Genomic DNA, 26,131 nt, shown 5'->3' on the forward strand with positions numbered 1-26,131 from the left:
AATGTCAGGATTCAGACTTCTTCCTCAGAATTCTCTGTATTATTTCACGTGGCCCGAATCCTCTTCTGTAAAACACACAACTGTGTAATTTTTCAGTAGTTTATAAAACTGCTTTGCAGTCGAAGTCTACCTTCAAAATATACTGTAACTATTAAAACACTGCCTCCGAATCTTTGTCAAACAAATCCTAAACATCAACAGGACTAATGAGGGGGACCCAACATACTGGTATTTCACAAATACAATTCAGAAAAATTCAAGAACCAACTTACTGGACTAACTGTGATAATGAACTGTCAAGAGAGTGCTTCTCAATGCTTCTCAAATCGAGATCATCACTGGGAGCACTGGTAGGGCCTCTCTCCTGTGTGAATCCGCTGGTGATTCTTTAGGGTTCCTGACTTACTAAAGCTCTTCCCACACTGGGAGCACTGGTAGGGCCTCTCTCCTGTGTGAATCCGCTGGTGGATCTTTAGGGTTCCTGACTGAATAAAGCTCTTCCCACACTGAGAGCACTGGTAGGGCCTCTCTCCTGTGTGAATCCGCTGGTGGATCTTTAGGGTTCCTGACTGAATAAAGCTCTTCCCACACTGGGAGCACTGGTAGGGCCTCTTTCCTGTGTGAATCCGCTGGTGTTTCTTTAGAGTTTCTGACTGAATAAAGCTCTTCCCACACTGAGAGCACTGGTAGGGCCTCTCTCCTGTGTGAATCAGCTGGTGTTTCTTTAGGTTTCCTAACTCACTAAAGCTCTTCCCACACTGGGAGCACTGGTAGGACCTCTTTCCTGTGTGAATCCGCTGGTGCTTCTTTAGGGTTCCCGATGCACTAAAGCTCTTCCCACACTGGGAGCACTGGTAGGGCCCCTCTCCCGTGTGAATCTGCTGGTGATTCTTTAGGGTTCCTAACTCACTAAAGCTCTTCCCACACTGGGAGCACTGGTAAGGCCTCTCTCCTGTGTGAATCCGCTGGTGGACCTTTAGGAGTCCGAAATGTCTGAAGCTCTTCCCACACTGAGAGCACTGGTAGGGCCTCTCTCCTGTGTGAATCCACTGGTGACCCTCTAGGTATCTTAACTCACTAAATCTCTTCCCACACTGGGAGCACTGGTAGGGCCTCTCTCCTGTGTGAATCCGCTGGTGGATCTTTAGGGTTCCTGACTGAATAAAGCTCTTCCCACACTGGGAGCACTGGTAGGGCCTCTCTCCTGTGTGAATCAGCTGGTGTTTCTTTAGGTTTCCTAACTGACTAAAGCTCTTCCCACACTGGGAGCACTGGTAGGGCCTCTCTCCTGTGTGAATCCGCTGGTGATTCTTTAGGTGTCCTAAATGTCTGAAGCTCTTCCCACACTGGACGCACTGGTAGGGCCTCTCTCCTGTGTGAATCCGCTGGTGATTCTTTAGGTGTCCTAAATGTCTGAAGCTCTTCCCACACTGGGAGCACTGGTAGGGCCTCTCTCCTGTGTGAATCCGCTGGTGGATCTTTAGGGTTCCTAACTCACTAAAGCTCTTCCCACACTGGGAGCACTGGTAGGGCCTCTCTCCTGTGTGAATCCGCTGGTGGATCTTTAGGTGTCCTAATCGACTGAAGCTCTTCCCACACTCAGAACACAGATGGGACGACTTCTCTGTGTGAGGCTGCCTGTGTATTTTACAGTCTCTGTTTATATTGAAAGTCATCTCACCCTGGGAACCCTGTTGTGCTGTCAGTGTGTATGTACTGGCTTCTTCCAGGGTACTGAGTGTGTCTGTACTGGGCTGAGTGGCACTGGGGCCAGCAGAAGCGGGTGAATCCTGGGTTGTGTTGATAGATCCGGTCCTCAGCTGTATGACACACTCTTTGGGGTGAGATATTTTGATATGTCTGTGCAGGTCAATGTCTGCAGTGTAGGAGAATGGATCCTGAGAGCAAGCAAAGGTTTGGGAGGATTCATCCACTCTCCTTGCTGAGGGAAGATGGAGACAGCAGTCAGTACTGAGATGGAACAGGGTTAATAGACAAAAATTATTAGGAAAATAGTGAATAAGGCAAACATATCATCCAAAGAGCCTTCGTTACTCCATACGCAGTTCATGTTCACAGTGTGCTATTCACACTGCAATCTCTGACATGCTTGAACTGAACTACACAGAGCACCAACACTGCTGGTTTTAAATGGCAACTTGAAGTACAAACTATTACCTCCAAATACACCAAAACAACTGCGATTTTGATGGTATGTGTTAACCCACTAGGGTCTGAGGCCTCTTTTCCACTTTCGGGGTAGTCTGACATGCCATGACATTTTAAAATATTTCACCTATCTAAAAAACATTTATCCCAAAGTGTTACATGTGCTTTTATTCAGCACAAACTCAGCACCAATAATCTGAGACCACTTAGAATGTTATTATTCTATTTTTTGTTAAAATCAACTTTAAACATATGCTTTCCAAAACCTACTTTCAGACATGCTGAGAAATTGTAAAAAAAAAAATCACATTATAGACATTTCTAGCCAAGATTTTTGAGCTCTGAAGCTTAGACACAGGGGTTGGCTACACATAGGTGAAAGACATTCTGAAATTTTATGTGGTTTGATTATTTAGAGTGACACTCTTTTTCTCAAAGTCAGTGGCCTTCACAATGAATATTGATGAGATAGGTGTCCTCACACCTGTAGTAGTTTGCGTACTGTCAATGGCCCATCAGTCTGGAATGTCACTGCACCCCACACCCATCACTTTGGAAAGGCAGTTTGAAACGCAAGTAGCAACAATAAAATCCCTTTCACAGTTTATTGGTAGATGGAATGAAAAATGAAAAACTGTGACCATATAAATATAGAAAGCGATAAATATGATGCAGTGACTATTAACAACGCTCTGGGGACGAGGGCATCGTCGACCGCATATCTTTCTCATGTATTTCAGTTTATATCTCGCTGAAATCATTATGTAGAATCATGAAAAAAAACTAAATCCGTAATCTGTCTTCTTTTAAAAACTTCAATTGTTGGAAGTATAAACCCTATCACCTTTCTTTGTTTTACTTGCATCGACAGCGTGTAGGACCGCTCTCAGCTGAAGATCGCTATTCACGTTCTAAATAGGCTGGTTTTGAACCGGTTAAAAGAGAAATAGGAGCAGAGGGCAAACTAAAATCATTTTCAAGCCACACAAACTGCATTTTAGTCCTTTTCTGGCATAACCTATATTTGGCTGCTTTTGGGATTAACACACAAAAATTAAACCACCTCAGAATGGACGTGACATTTGTGAAGAGACCCACATACACTCCATTTCAGCTTTTGGGGGCTCTCATTCGCAGTCTCTTCAACCTCAGATACCAGGAATTCCCCCTACATTTTGTTTTACCCTCTCCATAAACAGACCTTCCTTCTCTGGTCTGTGGCATATGACTCTGATCCCACAGCAGGGGTTTCGTTCTGATCGGTCCACCAGAATACAGATTGGAAAACTCCTGGATGCTAAAGACACAAATTAACATTTCAGGCAGACTGCGTCACCCGAGGGCAAGGGTCTCCAACTCCGGTCCTGGAGAGCTACCGTCCAGTTGGTTTTCAATCCTATCTGGCTTCTGATGAGTCACACCTGTTCTCAGGTAAATACCAGGAACAGGTGTGGCTCATCAGTAGCCAGGTAGGATAGAAATCCTACTGGATAGTAGCTCTCCAGGACCGGAGTTGGAGACCCCTGGCCTAGGGCATATCCATAACGCTCCTACTTAGTGTTCTGATCATCTGTAGGTGATTTCAATATTGCTGGAAGTATTTCCAGAACCAGTGCCTTTTCCCAGAACCAGTTACCTTTGTCATGTTTATACTATAGGGACTTGGCAAAATTGTAGCTCCTTGGAGGCAGTTCCAAAACTCTTTTCTAGTACCTACACCAGACTAGGTATAATTTGCTCAATCACAAACTACTGGGAAGGCACTTACAGCGATTAACCAGCGCAAACTTGCAAGGACGGAGACTTCCCATGAGAGCAAATGGTAGCTCAGCCACTTCTCTGGCCACTGTACATTCAATTACTTCCTTATCACCCAAATGGCGCCCACTGGAACACTCATCCTCTCCCTGACCTCCCCCACAATCATAAATTGTTAACACTGTCTATTCAAATGATCAACCAAGAACATTGGGTGAAGTTGGCCCCCCAATATGTTTCAGATTTCAACCAAACTGGTCTGAATCCTATGTGCCGCGTTTGTGCCGTTAAAATTTTTGTTTGTGCTGCTTTAGTTTCTGATATATTAATGTTTTGACACCAGTGTGAAGTTATCTATCTTATCTTATCTAGCTCTGATTTAAAGGAACCCAAGGATTCAGCTTGCACTACATTATCAGGAAGACTATTCCATACTCTGACTACACGCTGTGTAAAGAAGTGCTTCCTTAAATCCAGTTGGAAATGTTCTCCCGCTAATTTCCACCTATGGCCACGAGTTCTTGTATTTGAACTAATGCTGAAGTAACTATTCGGTTGAACAGCATCCAAACCTCTTAGAATCTTATAGACCTGGATCATGTCCCCCCTCAGTCTCCTTTGCTTGAGGCTGAACAGATTTAGCTCAAATAACCTTTCCTCGTATGACATTCCTCTAAGACCAGGAATCATTCTTGTGGCCCTACGCTGCACCTTTTCTAAGGCCGCAATGTTAGCCCTCCATTTGTGTCTGATTTCCACCAAACCGATCGCAATCGCATGTACTGCGTTTGTGCCGTTAAAACTGTCCTTTGTGCCGCTTTAGTTTCCGAGATATTAATGGTCGAAATCAGACGCAAATGGGGGAACCTTACAAACATTAATACCTCAGAAACTAAAGCATCACAAAGGACAATATTAACGGCACAAACCAGCACAAACGTGGCACATACGATTGAGACCAGTTTGGTTGAAATCTGAAACACATGGGGGGCAACTTCATGCAGGTGATCTTTACTACTTTTCCTTACACAGGATTAAACTTGATTTAACCTGCGACTTGACATATGGTAAGGAACGATTTTCTTCACTTACACCAGCTCCAATGATCTTAGTTTGACTCCCAAATTTTACTTATTCAGATGATGCAACACAAAATACAGCTGCTATTGTCAATAAAAAAGTGCTAGCCGCACACAAGTTTTTTTTTTTTTTATTATATATAATTTTATTTTATTGCCAAGTATGGTATTTTACATAAAAAAAAACAGGAAATGCTGTGTGTGTGTATAAATATATATTGCCCAAAGTTCGGAGTTTTATACATATCCCACGTTTATTTATACAAAGAACCACTTAACATTCTGCTGTTAGCCAATGAAACCTCCCCAATGATTATATATACTGTGGTTTTCCCGGGCTGTTTTTGATTATCAAAGGTATATGGTGTTTTATTTGCACACTTTGTGTTTGTTTTATTTGGAGAGCATATTTTACTTTTAGATTTCATACTTTATCTGTGCTGTTGATTAGAAAAGCCCGCAACTGTATAGCTTGTTAATAACCAATTCCGATTTTGTAAACCAACGCGCTACTCCAGTAGTCTTTTTTTCTAGATACTCTGTTACTCTCACTAAAGTAATGAGATTGAGCTCTTTTACGCCGACTTCCGTTGCTATAATATTGAAGTAACCGTACTTTTACTCGAGTACAGAATTCGACTACTCTACCCACTTCTGCAAACATACAAGCATGTATTACGTAACTAAATGTCTCCCGGCGGAATGCGCAACTAGCTAGCTACATTAGCAGTCACAGCTACGAACCCATCCCCCACAAACGCCTTACCGTGCCGCAAATGCCTCCTCCTGTCAGTGACTCGAAAGTTGTTTCCCCAAACAGTATTTTCCTGTTCAGTCGTAATTAGAACCACGATTGTAACGTCTGCTGACTGCTGCAGCCTGGCCGAATAATTAGAAGGCTCTGGCTGCACACCTTCACCAGGAGGGTCTCCACTAGAAAGCCGGAAACACGTGATCTTCACAAGCGAGTCCGGACATGACATTATGCAAACTACGCCATGGAGGCAGTACCAGATATCACACGATCTCCACGCACAGCCCGGACTTGTTAGTGCGAGAGTGTTTTTTTTCTTTTCTGTTAAGTAAATTATTTTTTTTTAATTATTTTTTTATTTTTTAAATTAAACTCCTTTATTTCGTCTTCAACAAAATACAATATCCGAGCAGGGGGACAGCACAGGTAAATCAAAACAGGCCAAACGTAAGAGTACAAAGTTTACAGGCACTTTTGGTCTTCACCTTCTTTTAAGAATTAAAAAATAAAACTAAATCATTTTTAGGGAAGACCTTCAAATAGCTACAGTTATGTTAATAAAATTTTGCAATTAAAATAATATTGTTGAGCAAGAATTCAGTATCCTTCTCTTCAAGGAAAACCGCAAACTTAATGGTGAGATACTCTAAGTGTGGTATTACATATTGTGAAGCTAAACAATTAAACAGAGTAGGCCAAAAAGCGTTGACCACTGTACAAGAGAAAAATAAATGATCCTGGGATTCACTCTCATTATCACAGAAAGAACATACATTTTCCAAGTCGTCTAAATAGTGGGAGAGTGTTTAGCTTTGTCGAAAGAAAAAAGTGGGTAAAACAAGCAACAATAGTAGCATTCTAGCAGCTGGAGTTTTAGAAAGTTTTGACCGGTGTTTTTTTTTCTCTTCAAATTTAGCTTTAGATTGATTACTTAAGCTTGGACTGACTGTATCCGCATACTCCCCTGTTCCAGAGTTCGTAGTTTCTAATTAATGCCATACAGATTTTGCTACTGAAAAATTAAAAAAATATTTTAAATATTTATTTAGTTCCGAATCTTTAGCTTTAGTGAACTAGGCAGCTCTGTTACAAATGTTACATGTGCTGTGAATTGAAGTAATTATTACTGTACATGACAATTATTCTTATTAATTATACTATTTTAGATGCACATATCTATATGGGATGCTAATTCATAGCCGGTTCTGGACGAATGCAACACATGGACTGCTAGAAAGCTCCCTACAGACTAAAACAGAATGATGATCTGGATGACCTCGATCCCTTTCTTTTTGTGTTTCAGTACAAAGAAGATATGGAACACTTTCTTAAAAACTGTGTTGATAATCAGCACCTCCGGGTCAACGCTATGTTTTTATTGCCTTAGAGATGAGCTGCAGTGCCCATCACTAGTGTTTATTTAAAGTTAATTTTTAAGAACTTTGCTGTAATAACCATATCATTGTAATAAAAATAGTTCAAAGTAGACTAAGTTTTGTTTGTTGGTTTCCTAAGTTTATTATGTGGTTGCGATAAGCAACAATCACATATTGTTATTCCTTATATTCTTATTTTTTTTATTCCACTCACTTTTTCTAGATGCTGCTCCTACATTTTCTGCGGAAATGCATCTCTAGTTATTTATGCAATTGTGTATATTTTATATTTATATTAGTGCTGTCAAATGATTAAAATTTTTAATCAGATTAATCACAGGGTTCCTGTGGATTAATTTTGATTAATCATGATTAAATATCATTCATTTTTAATCTATATTAATCACATTTAATTTTGCATGAGCAAACAGACTCAAGAAAAAAGGGAATATATATGCACTTAACATGTTTATTGAACATCTTGAACATGAGTCGGATGCATTCCATCTGCCACAGAAGTGCAATTCCATGGACCCAAATCAAAAAGCAAGATTTTTTGCTTAGCCGGACAACTTGTCAGATTTAAGGTACCTCAGTTTAAATGGTCTTTATCTTCGTTCACTTACAATTAGTACGAACTACCGTAAATTCGACAAATAATCCAACTAATCATGAAGTCCAATTCTAGCCCGGTTAATTGCCATTGTTAGCAGTATCAGTTGATAACACATTACGTGCAGCCATCTTGGATTCTGAACTCGGGATCCTCTGAGCTGCTACGAGATATTTCTCGGATGTCCGAGAAACGCCAAGAGCAGAGAAACGGGAGCGCATGTAGTCACTTCCGGCTTCAAAACTCCGGAATCCGACTCGGAATACAAGTTCCGAGGGGAAATGGAACGCACTAAAACTACCCGAAATGGGTTGACAGAGACATTTCAGTGATTTTGAATCATTCTGCGCTGCAGATGGGTTAATTGCGTTAAAAAATTAAATCAGATTAATCATGATGATGGATTAATCCGCGTTAACCCGTTAATTTTGACAGCCCTAATTTATATGTTTCAAACATTTTATCAAATTCTATAGGAGCATTTCTTACACAGTAACAGAAAAGTAAGCCTTATGCTTAAGATCAAGCATAGACCATGTCAAAAAGGTTTCATGACCAAAAACAGTGGAGACTTTACTGTAGAAGAAACAAGGCACAAGAGTCACAATATTTGATAGCAGCCACCAAATCCTGTGACCCCAAAGCAACAAGGGAAAAATCAGGGACACTGCAGTGAAAAGCACTTCAGGTGACTTGTCATTATTGTACATGATAATATTATAAAGATTTCATGACTGGGTTACACCATCCACCTTCAACAGAGGGGTCACAATATTTGATAGCAGCCACCAAATCCTGTGACCCCAAAGCAACATGGGAAAAATCAGGGACACTGCAGTGAAAAGCACTTCTGCTGCATCACCAGAAACAGAAATTGTAATCCTGGAAAGATTTCATAACTGGGGTGTACAGGTCAGCTCTGTCAAAGGGGTGACTAATTAACACCACTTTCATCAGATTTTGTGACCTAGGTGTGGCTACTGAACAAGCAACAATGTACCGTTCATCTTCAGGCAACAATGTGCTGAGTGGGTCTTTAAAAAGACATGTTCATCGACTTCATAAGCTTCAGACAGCTGTTGTCTCATTGTATCCAGCATTCTTACATTTACCGACACTTGAAAATTGGCTTGCCACCTGTCAGTATTGGCATGGTCCAGTTTAATACAGTAAGGAGCATTTTATTCCAGCTCCAGTATGACACGAGACAAGTGGCGATGCATATTTAATCGTGACAGTAAATGTAGTGCACTACAATACAGAATATCACAAAATTGGCTGCATCAGCCGATTGGGTAACAGTTGTGTATCAGAATGTAAGACAGCAGTTAAGTAGCATAAAGTAAGATGATGAAACTGAGAAGCAGAACTATCGTGTTGTTTTTTTCGCAATTATGTCTTTGATATTTCCCTTACAGACATTGTAAAGTGGAGATAACTTAAAATAAAAATAAAAACAAAACGAAATAAAACTAAATAAAATAATATGAAGTAAAATTAAAGCGAATAAACGGGGAAATTAGACACAGCACTGCCGACGTGTTTCGGAGCTCAGAAATAGCCACTCTCGTACCCTCCTACATATTTTGCGAGAACATAAGTTAAATTGCGTTGCGTAAAATGGGGAGAGTGCTCGTGCACGTGGACGGGAACCTCGCGAACATGTACAGCAGTCACAGAATTCGATGGTCACAGAATTTGGTGTAACACCTGTTTTACAATTAGCGCAGAGTTTGTGATTGTAGAAATAAGCGTCTTTAATATCAGACCCGGTGAAAAAATCAAGCGGATTGTTTTTAGTCTTGTATCAGTGCAGCTTTTATGAATAACGTGTAAAACAGACAGAGATTTGCACATTTATGTATAGGCCTACATAGAAATTATATCTCTCCCATAGTAAACAGTCTGATTTTAGATCATCGCTAGTAATGTACAAAGTTTTTCCATTGTCAGATATAAATGTATTTGTAACGTATTGATTTCATCATGTATACACATTTGAATGTTTTGACTGCTTATTGTGTTGAGATTTTTGTTGTAATTTCTGGTTATTCATATAGATGCACAAATCAATTCTGAAGGCTGGTTCGTCACTGGAGCTTAATACTTGCAATGTCTGAAGTTGAAGTTTATTGTCATATGTACAAAGTACAGCGTACAGAGTACAATGAAATTCTTACTTGAAAACCCCTCCCTCACAGACAAAACATAAGACATAATACACAGAAGACATAGAAGACAAAGTAGTGCAGCAGCAATAAATAATAAATAGGTAAAGTGTCAGTACATAGTGTGGAGTAAGTTGCTGTTACTGTGTGTTGAATAGCCTGATGGCACTGGGGTAAAAACTGTTCCTGAATCGAGTCGTGCGTGAGTGAATTGTCCTGAGTCTCTTGCCTGATGGCAGGAAAGTAAAAAGTGCCAGTGCAGGGTGGCTGGGGTCTTTCAGGATGCTCTTAGTTTTCCTGAGACAGCGCGTGTTATAAATGTCCGTTATTGCAGGGAGTGGTGTGCCTGTGATCTGCTGAGCTGTTTTCTTTTTTTTTTTCTTTTTTCAGGGGAGAATGGTCACATTTATTAAAGCTAACAGGAAGGGCACAAATACAAAAGTAACAGCTTAGTAGACTAATGTTGTGCAGAAAGGAAAAGCTCATTGAACCTTGAAGCGGATGCAGACGAACATGTTTCTGTTTCGTTTCTGTCAGTTAAGAACAAGAAAAAAAACTTCAGTGGGCACATGACCAGCAGAACCAGATGACTATAGAAAATTTCAGCTGGGCTGACTATCTTGATTCGTGTTATGACATGCTGATGATAGGGATAGAATTTGGGCAAACAGCAACGATCATGTATTGGTCCTGCACTGTTTCAGAAGTACTGGTTGGTGGTGCAGTGTGTTCCCTGCACTCATTAGGCTGAGCTGGGCTTCGTTTGAATGCCACAGTGTACCTGGGCATTGCGGCTGGCTGATGCTTCCCTTCATGGCTACAGTCTCGGCTTTTTCCCACAGATACCTGCAGCCATGTCGCAAAGCAGGCGTCACCTCAAGGTGCCTCAAGGATCCTGGTTTGATTTGGATGACAGTGTCTTCACTTTCCTCTAGTGGCTGACAAAGTGTGCAGATCTCATCCCGAAAGAGCAGACTGGGGGTTATGCTGCTGGGATATGCTGCTTTTATTTGTAAATTTGAAGATAAGAAACAACGCTTTCCTGCGACCCTGATCAAGATAAACGGTTAGAAGATGGATGGATGGATGGATGGATTGTTTTAATTACATTCATTTATTTGTGTCAAGCTGACCTTGAATGTATTGATAGTGTAAATTATGATACTCTCTGAAAAAGGTAGTCCCGAGTTGATAATTTTGTTATTCCTCTATTTAACCGCTATAATGATACATTATATGTGAGTCTTTAAAATGAATCTTATCCCAGAAAGGTTAAGCAGAAGAGCCAGTAGGCGGGACAGTCAAACGTCGCAGAATTCCACGGGGGAGCAGGATGTCCCCCCATGTCCCATACAAAGCAGTGATCTGTAGCTTCTTTTTTTTTTTTTTTTTTTTATATATATATATTCCCTCCTCCAACCCCCCTCTGCGGAGGACTACTTAATTTGTATTTGTTAATTTATTTTATTATTTATTTATTTATTTATTTTACATTTTTATTTACTTCCTCAAAAGAAGGAGAGGGAGGGGGGGGGAAACAAAGGAGAAGAAGGGGGGAAGAGAGAGACAGGGAGAGAGAGGAGAAAAAAAAAAGGGAGAAAAGAAAAAAACAAAACAGATAATCTGCTTCCATGTCTGCTGAAAAGAGAAAGACAACAACCAACATCTGTACTAATCACAACGACCATCAAACGTTAAATGTTGTTGAACAGCACACACAACCAGCATTATAACACATGCCCAGAAACAACAGCCGATCAAGACAGTGTGTGTCTGTGAGCACGTGTCCGTGAGCACGTGTCCGTGAGCACCTGTGTGCACACCTGTGTGTGTCAGCGCGCTGGTGTTCCTAAGGTTTCTCCATGTAAATGTCTAGTAGTGTGTGTGGGGAGCCACAGCCTCGCCCACCCAGGACATGAAGTTGACACGGAGGAGACCCGGGCCCCAGACATCCAGAGCCCCCTCAGGGCACGGGAACCCCAGGAGGACCACCGCAGGGACAATTGCAGCCCCCACCCAGAAAAGGGCAGAGGAGCGCTCCGGAGGGGGGCCATCCGGCAGCCACATCGCAGGAGCCCCAGGGGGCCGTGGCGGCGAGCACGCAGGCTCCGTCGGCGGCCGGCCACACCAGGGCAGACCGGACCCCGGGCCCAGAGGTCCAAGGGCCTCCCCACCCCTCAGCCGGGACCCGACAGAGCCGGAAGGACCAGACCCCGACAGGCAACCGCAGAGAGTGAGCCAGCACACACCAGAGCATCCAGCCCCGGACATCGAGAACCACCAACGCATCGGCAGCCAGGGGCCTCATCCACCAGCGGGGAGTGTGGCGGGGGGCAATAGAGCCTGAGATGTTATTTCAGGTGGAGTCTAAGACCCAACCTGACACATGCGTATAAACAAACAGGCACAAGCATACGTTCCCACCCTCATGCACACATAAACAAATATTCACCCATTCGCCCAACATAAAGACACACAGAAATGAACGCCGTACACACACTCACACTCCCCATATATACTCTATACTCCGAGATCCAGGCACCACCCCCCCCAGAGGGGCAATCCGCCACCAGACCTCGGAGATGGATCCATTTTTTCCTCTGGCATGGGGACAAGAAGACCACCCCGGACCCCACAGCAGCCGAGAAGCCCACCAGCCCAGACCCCGACCGGACGGCCAGCTCTTCCCAGCCCCCGGCTCCAGATGGTGAACAGAGAACGGGGGTGTGAAAAGACCCCATGCTTCCCTCCGCCCGCTCATATGTGGTGTTGGTGCGTGTTGTTCTAAAGTGCTTTAAAACAGGGGAAGGGCATGGCGCTAACCACCCTCTGCCAATCAGCAGCTGGTGTCAGCTCGGCCCCTCCCCAGAACCCTCAATGTCTATGTGCAACTTAAAATTGAGAAGTGGGCACTGGCACCAGAGGTAAGGCTGAATGAACAGACCGCCCTCTGGATGCCATTCCGTGTGCCCACCCCCAAGGCCCTAAATGTATGTGTCATGAGAGAGTAAGTAATGAGAGTGTCTAAGTTGTGATGTGTGAATGAGACACAGGTGGTCACGGGGGGACAGAGGAGGAATACCTCCCCTGCATCCCAGCGACGCACCTGCACCTCAAAGCCCTACAAGTGTGTTGGAGTAACGGAGCGGGAGGAGGGAAGCATTTAGGGATGGGGAGGAAAGGATGGGGGGGGCAAAGTACCCCCCCTCTGGAGCCAGCTCCCCCGCTGACCCCCATAAGCACCCCCCTTCCCCAAAATCCACCCAGGGCGGGAGGGCCGAGGCCCATCCAGTCTGGGGGCCTAGAGCAGCGGCACCACCGGGCACCACAGAGCCCGGGGCAGCCAACCAGACCCCACCACAGAGGGAAAAAACTACACCCACCCCACCATTCAGTCAACTCCCATACTACATAAGACAATAGACACCCAGGTTGGGTCCATTCTCCTACTCTATTGGATTCCCCCCCACCCCCGCAGAGTGGATACCCCTAAGGCAGGGACCACCTGCGGACAGATGGTAACAACCTCCCCGCCAGCTAAAGAGGCCCCCAGCCCCTCCGATGCGCCGAAGGCCCCCGCGCCGGGGCCGGGCCCCAGTGCACGCGCCAACCCACACCCCGGCGACACACCCACCAGGACCCAAGTCCCCCCAGCCCAGCCAGAACCCCAGCCCGGAGGCAGAGCGCCCCCAGAACCCCAAGCCTGCCCCCGACCCACCCGAGAGCAGCACGGCCGCCAGGCCGGCAACCTACGTCCGCCGGCACAGGCTACCCCAGCAGCGCTGCATGCAGCCGCCAGAAAGACGCCACCCAAGAGCCATCAAAGCCCCATCCAGGCCAGGACTGCAGTCCCAGCGCCGAACCCCTCCAGAAACCCCCCACCCCAGGGAACCCCCAGACGCCCCAAACCCATATGCACCCCCGCACACCAACAACAAAGACCGAAGTGGGACAAACCTGCGACCCCCCACCGCCACTAGGTGATGGAGCTGATCAAAGGAGCCCAGAGAGATTGGTCTAATGTGGCGGCAGAAGCTGTATCAAGACTAATATGGTCCAGCAAACTCTCTCTATATTGGTTGATATTAAGGTTATTTTTATTTTTCCAGTTCATGGGGACAGTCTTCTTAGCAATGCATAAAGCGATGAAAGCCATGTGGGTTGTGTTAATCTCTGTAGTGACACCGTCTAGGTCGCCCAACAAGCAGACTGAAGGAGAGGCTGGAATGGTACATTTCAGACACTTTGATAAGTCCTCACAAATCCTGCGCCAGAACATCTGAGCAGGTGGACAGAACCAAAGAGCATGGATGTAATTGTCAGGTGTATCCCCTTGACAGTGTGAGCAGTTGTTAGAAGATGTAAAACCCATCCTGAACATCCGATGCCCTGTATAGTGCACTCTATGCAGGATTTTGTATTGTATTAATTGTAAATTGGGACTTCTAATCAGTTCAAAGGTTTTTAAACATGTCTTAGACCAGAAATTGTGGTCCCAGCTGATTGATAAATCTGCCTCCCATTTTGCAATAGGAAGGGATATTGATTCATCCATTTTCGAAAGTGTCCTGTATATTTTAGACAGTAATTTGGGGGTTTTGAGATTAAGGAATTCTGCCACACTTGGTGGTATTTGTAATTTGATTTGATTAGACTTGAATTTCCTTTTTACTATAGATTTAACCTGTTGATATTCTAAAAATCTATTCTTGTTAATCCCATGTCTTTTAACTAATAAGTCAAAGGGGATAAAGTCTATTTCTTCGAATATATGTTCCAAGTATTTAATACCTTTACAACTCCAATCCGGGAAAATTATCATATTATTGTTTAGTAGTATGTCAGGGTTGTTCCAGATGGGAGTACGTTTGCATGGGATTAATGAAGACTCAGTCGTTTTTAGAAACTCCCACCATGCTGTCAGAGAAGAGCTGATACTGATGCTTTTGAAGCATTCATGTCGTTTAATGTTTGAGCAAATGAATGGTAGATCCGAAATCTCTATGTTATTGCATAGAGCCTGTTCTACGTCTAGCCAAGGTTCATCTAAGAGGGTATGTTTTAGCCACCCTGAGATGTTTTGAAGCCTGTTGGCTAAGAAGTAGTGGTGAAAATTAGGCAGATCTATAGTCCTCCTTTGTCCTTGGTCCTTTACAGCGTTTTTAAGCTAATACGCGGTGGTTTATCTTTCCAAAGGAATTTAGAGAGTCCAGAGATCTAAACCAGTCAGGTGATGGTTTACTTGGAATCATTGCAAATAAATAATTAATTCTTGGTAACACCATCATTTTTATTGATGCAACCCTAAGCTGAGTTGTTTTCACCACCCTCTGCAGAGCTTTCTTGTCCTGAGCAGTGCAGCTGCCATACCAAGACGCAACACTCCCTGTGAGGATGGACTCCCCAGCGCACCTGTAGAAGCTGGTGAGGACAGAGGTGGAAACCCCAGCCTTCTTTAGGCGTCTGAGGAAGTGAAGTCGTTGGTGGGCTTTTTTGGTGACCGCTGCTGTATGTTCTGAGGACTTCAGGTTGGCACTGAGGGTGACCCCAAGGAGCCTGAAGCTGCTGACCCTTTCCACAGCACCTCCTCCGATGTGGATAGGGGGATGAGCTGCATCCTGCCTCCTAAAATCCAAAACCATCTCCTTGGTTTTGCTGACGTTGAGAGAGAGGTTGTTCTCCTGACAGCACTCCTCTCTGTAGGCCGTCTCGTCATCGTTGACTGATCAGGCCCACAACGGTGGTATCATCAGCAAACTTGATTATTGTGTTGGAGCTGTGCCTGGACACACAGTCGTGTGTAAACAGGGAGTACAGCATTGGGCTCAGAACGCTTCCCTGTGGCGTGCCAGTGTTGAGGATCATTGTGGTGGAGGTGTTTTTGCCGATCCTCACATGCTGTGGTCTGTTGGTGAGGATGTCCAGAACCCAGTTGCACAGAGTCCCAGTGCCCGGATCAGCTTGGAGGGGATAACTGTGTTGAATGCAGAGCTGAAATCCACAAACAACAGTCTGGCATAGCAGTTCTTGTTGTCCAGGTGAGCCAGGGTGTTGTGGATGGTGTGTGAAATGGCGTCATCAGTGGATCTATTGTGACGATATGCAAATTGAAGGGGGTCCAGACCGGTCGGAATGGAGCTCAATATGTGCCCCATTACCAACATTTTAAAGCACTTCATTGTAATGGAGGTTAGTGCAATAGGCCGAAAGTCATTAAGGCAGCTAGTCCGTCAGCGTCTGAATCCCCCTCCACATCTGACGCGCGTCACTTGTGCAGTTAAACTGGGAGTCCACTTTGCTGCTGTACTCCGTTTCGTGCTCCTGATGGCTTTCCGGAGATCGTATCTGCATTTTTTGTACAGGTCCGCATCTCCGGACTGGAAAGCACGCGTGCGCTCGCGGAGCTTATGGCGGATGGTAGCGTTAACCCAGGGTTTCTGGTTGGGGAATGACCGTACAGTTTTAGTGGGAATACATTCCTCAACGCAGGTCTTAATGAAATCAGTGACTGCAGTGGTGTACTCGTCCAGCTCAGAGGATGAATCTCTGAACATGTCCCAGTCCACACAGTCAAAGCAGTCCTGAAGTTTCTCCTCTCCCTCCCATGTCCAGCGCTGCACCATGCATGTCACCGGCTCCTCGCGCTTTAGTATCTGCTTGTAAACAGGCAGTAACAGCACCGCGCTGTGATCGGAGGCGCCCAGGTGCGCGCGAGGCAGAGAGCGATATGCACCCCGATGTTCTGTGTAGCAGTGGTCGAGCGTGTTGTTTCCCCGAGTGGGGCCGGAGACATGTTGGTGATATTTTGGGTACACACTCTTAAAATTCGCCTTGTTAAAGTCCCCAGAGACAATGAACAGTCCCGTTTGGCTGTGCATCCTCATGGCTGGTGATCAGCTGGTAGAGTTCACTTAGAGCGCACTGTGTGTTCCCTGGCTGTGGGATATATACCGCCGTCAGAAACACCACGCCGAATTCTCTCGGCAAATAGAACGACCGGCACTTTATCAGCAGGTACTCGAGGTCCGGAGAGCAGTTACGGGAAATAATTTCCACGTTCGTGCACCACGAGTTGTTGACAAGAATGCACACGCCACCCCCTCGTTTCTTCCCCGACATCTCTGTCCGATCAGCCCGATGGATTGAGAACCCCTCCGGTTGGACTGCATGGTCTGGAATGCTCTCGGTCAGCCACGTCTCCGTGAAACAGAGGACACAGCAGTTCCTCAGCTCTCTATGGAATAGAAGTCTTCCTCTGAGGTCGTCCAATTTGTTGTCCAAGGACTGGACGTTTGCCAGGAAAACGCTTGGCATCGGTGGTCGTAGTCCGCGGCGTTTGTCTGACTTGCGCCCCAGCCCTACGGCCCCGTCTCCGCCCACGCGTCCTCCGGTTGCCTCCAGCTGGGTCGCGTTGACCGATGTGCTCGCGGGTGAGTAGCGAAGTCACCTCAGGGTCTAAAACAGCAGTTTCTCCATATTGTTCGCCAATATTTAGGAGTGTTTGTCTATCGTACTGGATTAGACTACTCGCTGGCTGTGAACTAGACATTACAAACAAGACAATATACGCAAAACAGACAAATCTGCGAGGAGCGGCATTCAACAGGTCACCACTCTACGGCGCCGTAAGTTTGGTCAGTCTGTTGCAATAAGGACCATTGTCCACTTTGTCCACCAACAAAATTTAAACCTGCACCACTATTTAGAGTGCAAAAACATGTTCAAGTCCATCTCAAAAATTCACTGGATTTTGAAGGTATTGTTTTATTTATTACTTTTAAACAGCTATGCGCAATTAGTTGTAACTGTGCTAACTTCTCTTGGTTCTCTGTTCAAAGGATACAAAATATGCAGATGTAACCTTGAGTGCAGACCCCAGGGACATTTCCACTGCCCACTGTGTTACAAAACAATACTGCGAAGGGACAACATGGTCAGTCACCTTTCTTCATGTTCTCAAGTAAAAGAACAACGTGCAGAACAAGAAAAAAGTACATCAGAAATTTCCTTGACTGAGACACTGCCCCCCCCATTTCTGCTGCTCCTGCACACACAGAACCTGGGAGCAGTGTATCCCTTCCCCATCAGAGAATCCTAACAGCAGCACCAAAGAGGCTGCACAGCCTCCTCCACACAAACCACTGAAAGTTCTGTGTCCCCATTGTTCTCTGAGTCCTTCAGAAAAACCTGTCCACGCACATCAGCCGAATCCATGGACACTCAGAAAAATACATTACTCTGGAATCACCTCTACAGTGTTTGTGTAGATGCTACAAATGGCATATCTGCAGTCCAAAGAGCCAGACATGGTTTTTCAGTGCCTGTTCATCTACATAAGAAAACATGGGGAAAAGTGCACAGTGTTTTTTGTGAGTTGGAAGAGTGCAGGCACTTTCAACTCTTAGCACAGAGGAGTGGATTGGTTTTTAGTGATTGTGAACATATCCGTTCCTTGGACTATTGCACTGACACTGCTGCTGAAGATCTCCTAAATCCATCTGTTCTTGAGGAAATGGTTAAGTGTAAGGTATTTGGTGAAGACAGGAAGATTTGATGCCTTAAGAGACAAAAAAACAGCACAAGACACTCATGTGCCTTTTTCTGTGAAGGTATTTTATAAAAAATCTTCAAACAGCATTTGTCTAACCATACATGAAACCCAAAGAAAACATTACAGTCGTCTTGGCAGAGTCATGGTGACCTACAATAAAACTCTGAACACGTTGCATTGTCCGTGCAAAAAAAAGAATGTCATGCATACACAAAAGCATTGGAAAATGGCATCTGTTTATTAACAGTGTAACACATTTTATTTTTGCAGAGATCGAATTTATCGACGGCATCCACAGCAAAAGCCGCCGTGCCTTAGCAATTTGCTGTGCTGCCCTGAATATTTACAAGTTCTTGCCGGCAGATACTTGCAGTGCCCTCTTCCTCAGTTGCCTTTGTGCCCTATTGTGTATGTTTAGAACACAATAAAGTCAATAAACTTATGAAATCAAGAACAAGTTCTTCCGTCTTTCACTTCTCTGTCGCCATGTCCATGATGTCTGGGTTGATAAGCGCATCCCATAATTTTACGTTAGCCACGCCTCCATGGTTAAATTATTCAGAGCGGCTATTCTAGCCGATGCTTACCTCCCTTCGAAACTAATAGCAACATGTTCATAGAATAGGGAGGGTGAGAAGGTTTAGAAGTTCTTTTGAAAGTGAGGCTGTATTGGGGGTATTTTTGGCACGTGAACAATCATCGATTTACATCAACGAATACATGTAAAAGTTAAAAACCTGAAGAAAGTCTCCTCTTCACATCTGAAGGCAACATGTTAAGGACCTGTTATAAGGCCACAAAGTTCCAATTAAAATGCCTACTAAAGATCGGGTGAAAAAAAGAAAGCAGGCTGAGATGACAGCCGCTGCTTCTAAGACCCAGAAAATAACCACATTTTTTAGGTAATTTCGCTGGTTATGCATGTCTTTCCCAATCATACCGCATCTATTGTTATGGAAATTATCTGTCATTACTTGACGTTGTAAAAATTTATATTAGACTGTAATAATTCATAGAAGATTGAAATAATTGATAACAGATGTGCATTGAATTGAAGTGAAAACGGAGAAGGAGTTAGAGCATAAACTGTACTGTCCTGCAGCTGCTGTCACGGGACAGTTCGTAGTGGCTCGCGGCACTGGGTGGGACAGTTAGCGAGTGGCTCGCGTCAGTGTTTGAGTGGCTCGGGACAGTCAGTCTAGTTAGTTTTAAAAAGTTAGTTAGCTTGAATATGGTCACTCATGCATTATTTTGAAGTTCTGTTAGTCATGTTAGTGTTCAATGTCTCAGTAAAAAAAATGTTCATTAAATTAAAGTTTTTATCACTGACAATAGCTGGTTATGTTTTTTTTCATAAAACATTTCGTCATTACTGAGTAGGTGAATGAAGGCAACAGCATCTTTTTTTCAATAGCTAGTCTAACACTATTTCACAGGGTGCTAATGCATTTATTGCCCTAGAAAATGTCAGAATGCTAAATATTTCATGCGTCCGGCTATATACCTTTTTGCCTCAGTGCCCTGGCCAGTAATTCTTGATTGCCTTGGTGCCCTCCGAACCTACGCGAAAATGCCTTAGTGCCCTCCTATATTTGAGGGGATAAAAGGCAAACATTGCTGTGCCCCCCGAACAAAGTAATTCTACCCCTGTTTTTGGTATAATACAGGATTTCTGCATGCTGCGAAAGTCAAGCTTTCTACAAAGATTATGGGGAAGGCTTCAGGGGAACTGGAAAAAGGCATGAACCGCAAGGGTTTTACTCTGAAGACAGCATTGCGGGCTACTGTTGCAGTGACTGCTTTTACAGCGCTGGTGGCCAGCTTTGAACCTGTTGTATATATTCTTTTGTATATATTTTTGTAAATAGAATTTAGTAATTCTCTTTTTGATCTTGTTTTGTATATATATTTTTAGAATTTAGTAATTGAATACCAAATAAAAACATTAAAATAAATCATGATTTTGTTCAGTCTGGTCAGTCACAAGACAATCATTCTTGGCTAATACAAATTGTCAAACATTGAATCTAGTACCATATAAAATTAGCACATTACATTTATTTACATCCTACAGACATGAAATGATTCTTACATGCAACTAGTATTCTAGACTCCACGGAGGTTACTGTGAATAAATTTCAAAATAACTTTTTGGGGCAGTTTCGCAGACAAGGATTAAGCCTAGTCTTAGACTTGCTTTGCTTTTCAGTGGTAAATCTCCATTGGTACTCAAATTTAGTCCAAGACTAGGGTTAATCCCTTTTGAGGAAACCAGGGGTTTATGTCTACGTTTCATATTATGGTTGCGTTATTCTTTTAAATTTTTATCATTATTAAAAGCACCTTCAAATATAACCAGCCAGTCACAAAATCAGTTCTTTATCCTGTTGTGCTGATGAAACTACTATCGAGCCTACTGGTGGTCACAAGATAACCATAAGTGACCATTCGGCACAGACTAAACAATCCAATACGCTTGGCAATACCGCCTTTAGGAAGTTAACATGCATCTTCTCACATCTAGGTTATTCATTTAAAAAAAGTATAAATGTATCATTACATTTATTAGAATTTTTATGGGTGTCCACGCATTAAGAAAGATGTCGACAGCACTAAATTATCTTACAGCCACGTGTTATTTGTGGTTCCACGCAATAAAGTTTTTTTCTCATGTCACCAGAACGGCTCTATACGTTTATGCTTCCTTTCTACGCAAGTGTAAATGGACGACTCGTCGTCTAAGGTCTGTAGCCTTAAACACGCTCTTTCCGTTACGTCATTTCCTTTCCCTCAGAGGAGATGTACCCACAGAGGTGGTCTGCAGCCAGACCCTTCTCGATCTGGCTGCAGACCTTCACCAGGAGGACCGAAAACACATGGTCTTCACAAACGAGTCTGGACATGACGTTATGCAAACTACGCCATGGAGGCAGTACCAGATATCACATGACCTGCACACACAGCCGGACTTGTCAGTGGGAGAGCGTTTTTTTTTTTTTTTTTTTTTATCAAACTCCTTTATTTCGTCTTCAACAAAATGCAATATCCGAGAAGGGAGACAGCACAGGTAAAGCAAAACAGGCCAAACATAAGAGTACAAAGTTTACAGGCACTTTTCGTCTTCACCTTTAAAGAATTAAAAAATAAAACGGAATCATTTTTAAAAGCTACAAAGTTGGGGAGGACCTTCATATATCTCCATTTATGTAAATAAAATTTAGCAATTAAAGTAATATTGTTGAGCAAGAATTCAGTATCCTTCTCTTCAAGGAATATCCTTCTCTGCTCTGCCCCAACTCTACTCGTCTTCCTGCTCGGCTCACCAGTCACCGCTGTGGGCACCAGGATCAGCATTCAGCAAGGACCTTAAATGGGAGATGAACATCTGTTCTCTCACTAAAAAAGCTCAACAGAGAATGTTGTTCCTGAAGCAGCTGAAGAAGTTCAGTCTGCCAAAGACTATGATAGTGCACTACACTGCCATCATTGAGTCCATCCTCACTACCTCCATCATCGTCTGGTACCCTGCTGCCACTGCTAAGGACAAGAGGAGACTACAGCACATCATTCACTCTGCTGGAAAGACAATCGGCTGCAACCTTCCATCTTTACAGGACCTGTACGAGTCCAGGGGCCTCATGTATAACGACGTGCGTAGAATTCACACTAAAACATGGCGTACAGACAAAACTAGGAATGTGCGTAAGAAAGAAAAAATCCAGATGCATAAAACTTTGCGTAAGCACAAATCTACGCACATTCCCTTTATAAATCCCAATGAGCGTGAAATTTATGTATGTGAACGAGTCCACAGCCACTCCCCGACCCGCCCACAATTATGTATATTTGCATATGTAAATCTGTATAAATACCCGCTTTGTTCTATGCTTTTCTTAAACAACAATGGATAAACCACGTGGGAAAAAAGTATTTCAGCGAGTGCGAAGTGGAGGTCATGTTAACAGAAATCGAGAAAAGAGAAGTGATATTTGGTGGTTTAAGTAGTGGCATCAGCAATAAATGAAAGTTGGCGGAGCCAGTAATAAATGTTGGTTCTGAAATTAAAAAGAAGTGGTCGGACATTGAAATCGACGTGAAAAAATGAGCGGCCGCTCACCGCAAGTCCTTACAGCACAGGCGGAGGTCTCGCACCCTTTGAGCAACTAGTTGCTGCAATGATCGGGGACACCGATGTTCCCGAAGGGGACGCCGATGTCAGCGCGGGTGAGTTTTTCTCGTACCATACTTGTTTGAATTACTTGCATGTTTATGAATAACAAGTAGGGCGCAGATGCGGTGTTACATTCGTTTATTCTGTTTGTTTATTTTTACAGACAATAGTACAAGAGGTGCCCCCAGTGCCGAGGCCGAAACAGGCGGTGTTGGTGCTGCTATGCCGAGCACATCTTTGGGCGCTGGCTGCACACATTACCGTGCCTCAGAAACCGGGGGGCGACCATCTGGCCGTGTGTTGACTGAAGCTGTGCTGCAGTCACAAAAAGAAATCGTGAATGCTGTAAGATGTTGCCAATGAATTAAAACATCTAAATGATACACTGTGTGATACTGAAATTTGGTGGCTTGGGGTCAGGTTCATCTTGCCTAAGCTCTTCAGATACCGGCAAGCCACGATTTTGTGCCAGATTATGCAACACGCTACATACGTGTACAATGTGACACACTTTTTGCAGACTGCATGTATAGCAGCACCCCAGCAGTCTTGTCCAGGTAGCGCCAACAGCCTTAAAGCCGCCCTACAGTGCACACCATCACCGCCGAGCCCGAGGATGGGGGGCAGCATTATAACGCCGCTCCTGTTCATTCTGTGAGTTTGCGAGCGGCGTGAGAAGCCACGATAGACTTCAGTGGGTACCCACTGTCCCCTAAGTTGTCAAATGGTTAAATCAAACAAAGCTTACCGTATTGGACGAAATTATAAAATGGGAAAAATCTTCTTACCGAGCAGCCAGCCATCACGTACCACCCCATTTTCAAGTTTGTTTCCAACAATACTGTTTCTGAAAATGAACGAATCATGTGTTGAGCCAGGCCATCTAGCCACAACATTAATGCAGGGGCGTCAGAAGCATTTTGAATGGGGGGGACACACTGGCATAAGACTGATGTTTTATGTTAAATTTGGGGGGGATCCAAATAAATAATTATGAAATGTGAGGGGGACACGTCCCCCTTAGATTTAATGGTGGCGACGCCCATGCATTAATGACACAGATGTTGGAATCGCACATAATTTGTACATTAAGAGTGAAAGTGCTTTCTATTTACATAAGCAAATTTGTTCTCTGAAGGTGCCTTTATAGCAACGATTACATTGGGAAAACCGGACATCGCTGCAAATTGCACTTTAATGTTTGCCTGTTCAACCACAGTGTAAGGAAATTTTATATATCTGGGTGACAAGCGGATTATGCCGTCCCATACAGCTGGCATGGCGCGACTCAGTGTTGACTGAGAAATACCCGATCGGTCCGCAAGTTCTCGCTGAAAAGCACCTGTGGCTATAAGAACCCACGAGTGGACAGAACTTGTAAAGGAACAGATATAGCGCAATTCCTCATCGTCTGCCTTTGTAATGCTGGCCCCAGTTCAGCATAGAGCTCCAAAAGGATTGCTCTTGGAGATCTGAATTGGACTTAGAAGCCAGTCATCATCATGGGCCAAGAAATCACTATGATCCCTGAATGCGTGCTCTCTTCTAATTCTTCCATAAGCTGCCATGGGAGTTGTAATAGTTCGGTCATTTTTTGTACCGTTTTATTGTTACAAATTGATTAAAATTCAGGTGCCGTACATTTGTAAACAATATATAATTAATGTCGGTGTATTGGATAAAGTCAGCGTCATGATTGTGAGTTTAAAAAGGGAAACCACAGTAGCAATGACTTGCCACTAAGTGCCGTCCGTTTACAAAACCGATCAGAAACGTTCATATGCCATGTCTGGAGCTGCCGAGAGAATGTGCGTAGCGGTACGCCAAGTTTTGTTTTTATACATCTCGACATGAGCATGGAAACGGACGTACGCAACATTTTCGTGCATACGCACCGTTTATACATGAGGCCCCTGGTCTTTGAAAAGAGCAGAAAGGATTATGGCTGATTCCTCTCACCCTGGTCACAAACTCCTCCGGACTCTCCCCTCTGGCAGAAGTTTGCGGTCCATTGGGACCAAAATATCACGCCATAGGAACAGTTTCTTCCCCACCGCGGCCCGCCTCATCAATAAGGCCAGGAACACTCGCTTAATTACTATTTCCCCATCCTAGCACAAGCATGTACTCTCTTAAATATGTGTATATTTTCACTGCTGTATCATGTTCCACATACACTAACTACACTGCTCAAAAAAATTAAAGGAACACTTTGGAAACACAGATCTCAATGGGAAAAAAAGTCATGCTAGATTTCTATACTGATATGGACTGGGTATTGTGTTAGGAACAAAAAGATGCCACATCGTTTGATGGAAATGAAAATTATCAACCTACAGAGGGCTGAATTCAAAGACACCCCAAAAATCTAAGTGAAAAAATGATGCAGCGGGCTAGTCCTTTTTGCTGAAAATTAATTGCAGCAACTCAAAATCGTACTCAGTAGTTTGTATGGCCCCCGCGTGCTTGTATGCATGCCTGATAATGTCAGGGCATCCTCCTAATGAGATGATGGATGGTGTCCTGGGGGATCTCCTCCCAAATCTGGACCAGGGCATCACTGAGCTCCTGGACAGTCTGAGGTGCAACCTGGTGGCGTCGGATGGACCGAAACAATGTCCCAGAGGAGTTCTACTGCATTTAGGTCATGCAAACGTGGGGGCCCGTCAATGGTATTAACTCCTTCATGTTCCAGGAACTGCCTGCATACTCTCGCCACATGAGGCCGGGCATTGTCGTGAACCAGGAGGAACCCAGGACCCACTGCACCAGCATCCTGCTGATGGGTTAAGGACCTTCTATGGCCCTGTCCATCTCTCCTAGAGTAACTGCCTGTCTCATGGAATCTCCTCCATGCCCTTGAGACTGTGCGGGAAACACAGCAAAACTTTTGACAATGACACATCAATATGTGCCATCCTGGAGGAGTCGGACTACCTGTGCAACCTCTGTAGGGTCCAGGTATCGCCTGATGCTACCAGTAGTGACACTGACCGTAGCCAAATACAATACTAGTGAAAAAACAGTCAGAAGATATTAGGATGGAAAAATGTCAGTGGCCCCCCACCTGTTAAACCATTCCTGTTTTGGTGGTCGTCTCATTATTGCCCCTCTAGTACACCTGATGTTAATTTCATTAACACCAAAGCAACTGAAACTGATTAAAAACGCCCTCTTCTACTTAACTGACCAGATGAATATCCAAGAAGTTTAGTTTACTTGATGCTATACTCTGATTAATAAGCGTTCCTTTAATTTTTTTGAGCAGTGTATATTTATATTAGTACCTATGTATATATATTTTAGGGCTGTCAAAATTAACGGGTTAACGCGGATTAATCCATCATCGTGATTAATCTGATTAAAATTTAACTCAATTAACCCATCTGCAGCGCAGAATGACTCAAAATCCCAGAAATGTCTCTGTCAACCCATTTCGGGCAGTTTTGGTGCGTTCTATTTGCCCTGGGAACTCGTATTAAGAGTCGGACT

At 44.0% G+C, this 26,131-nt stretch overlaps 2 protein-coding genes across 3 annotated transcripts in view; both read right to left on the reverse strand.

The window, feature by feature from the left end:
- LOC140581259 (uncharacterized) overlaps window positions 1–26,131 on the reverse strand; it is a 149,361-nt gene that overhangs the window by 25,679 nt on the left and 97,551 nt on the right. Inside the window, exons 1-2 of one of the 2 annotated variants that reach the window (XM_072703396.1) lie at window positions 5,773–5,933; window positions 273–1,942 (exon numbers count right to left, since the gene is read on the reverse strand). In XM_072703396.1, the coding sequence (XP_072559497.1) occupies window positions 336–1,676 (1,341 nt within the window). In that variant the 5' untranslated portion in view covers window positions 1,677–1,942; window positions 5,773–5,933 and the 3' untranslated portion in view covers window positions 273–335. Of the gene's footprint in view, window positions 1–272; window positions 1,943–5,772; window positions 5,934–26,131 lie in introns of those variants that run through there. The other variant, XM_072703395.1, reaches the window with a different exon arrangement.
- Window positions 1–26,131, reverse strand: part of LOC140581270 (uncharacterized) — a 147,159-nt gene that overhangs the window by 23,403 nt on the left and 97,625 nt on the right. The gene's annotated exons all lie outside the window — the stretch shown is intronic.

The sequence above is a fragment of the Paramormyrops kingsleyae genome, chromosome 20 (assembly GCF_048594095.1).
Source record: "Paramormyrops kingsleyae isolate MSU_618 chromosome 20, PKINGS_0.4, whole genome shotgun sequence".
NCBI classification, from domain to species: Eukaryota; Metazoa; Chordata; class Actinopteri; order Osteoglossiformes; family Mormyridae; genus Paramormyrops; species Paramormyrops kingsleyae.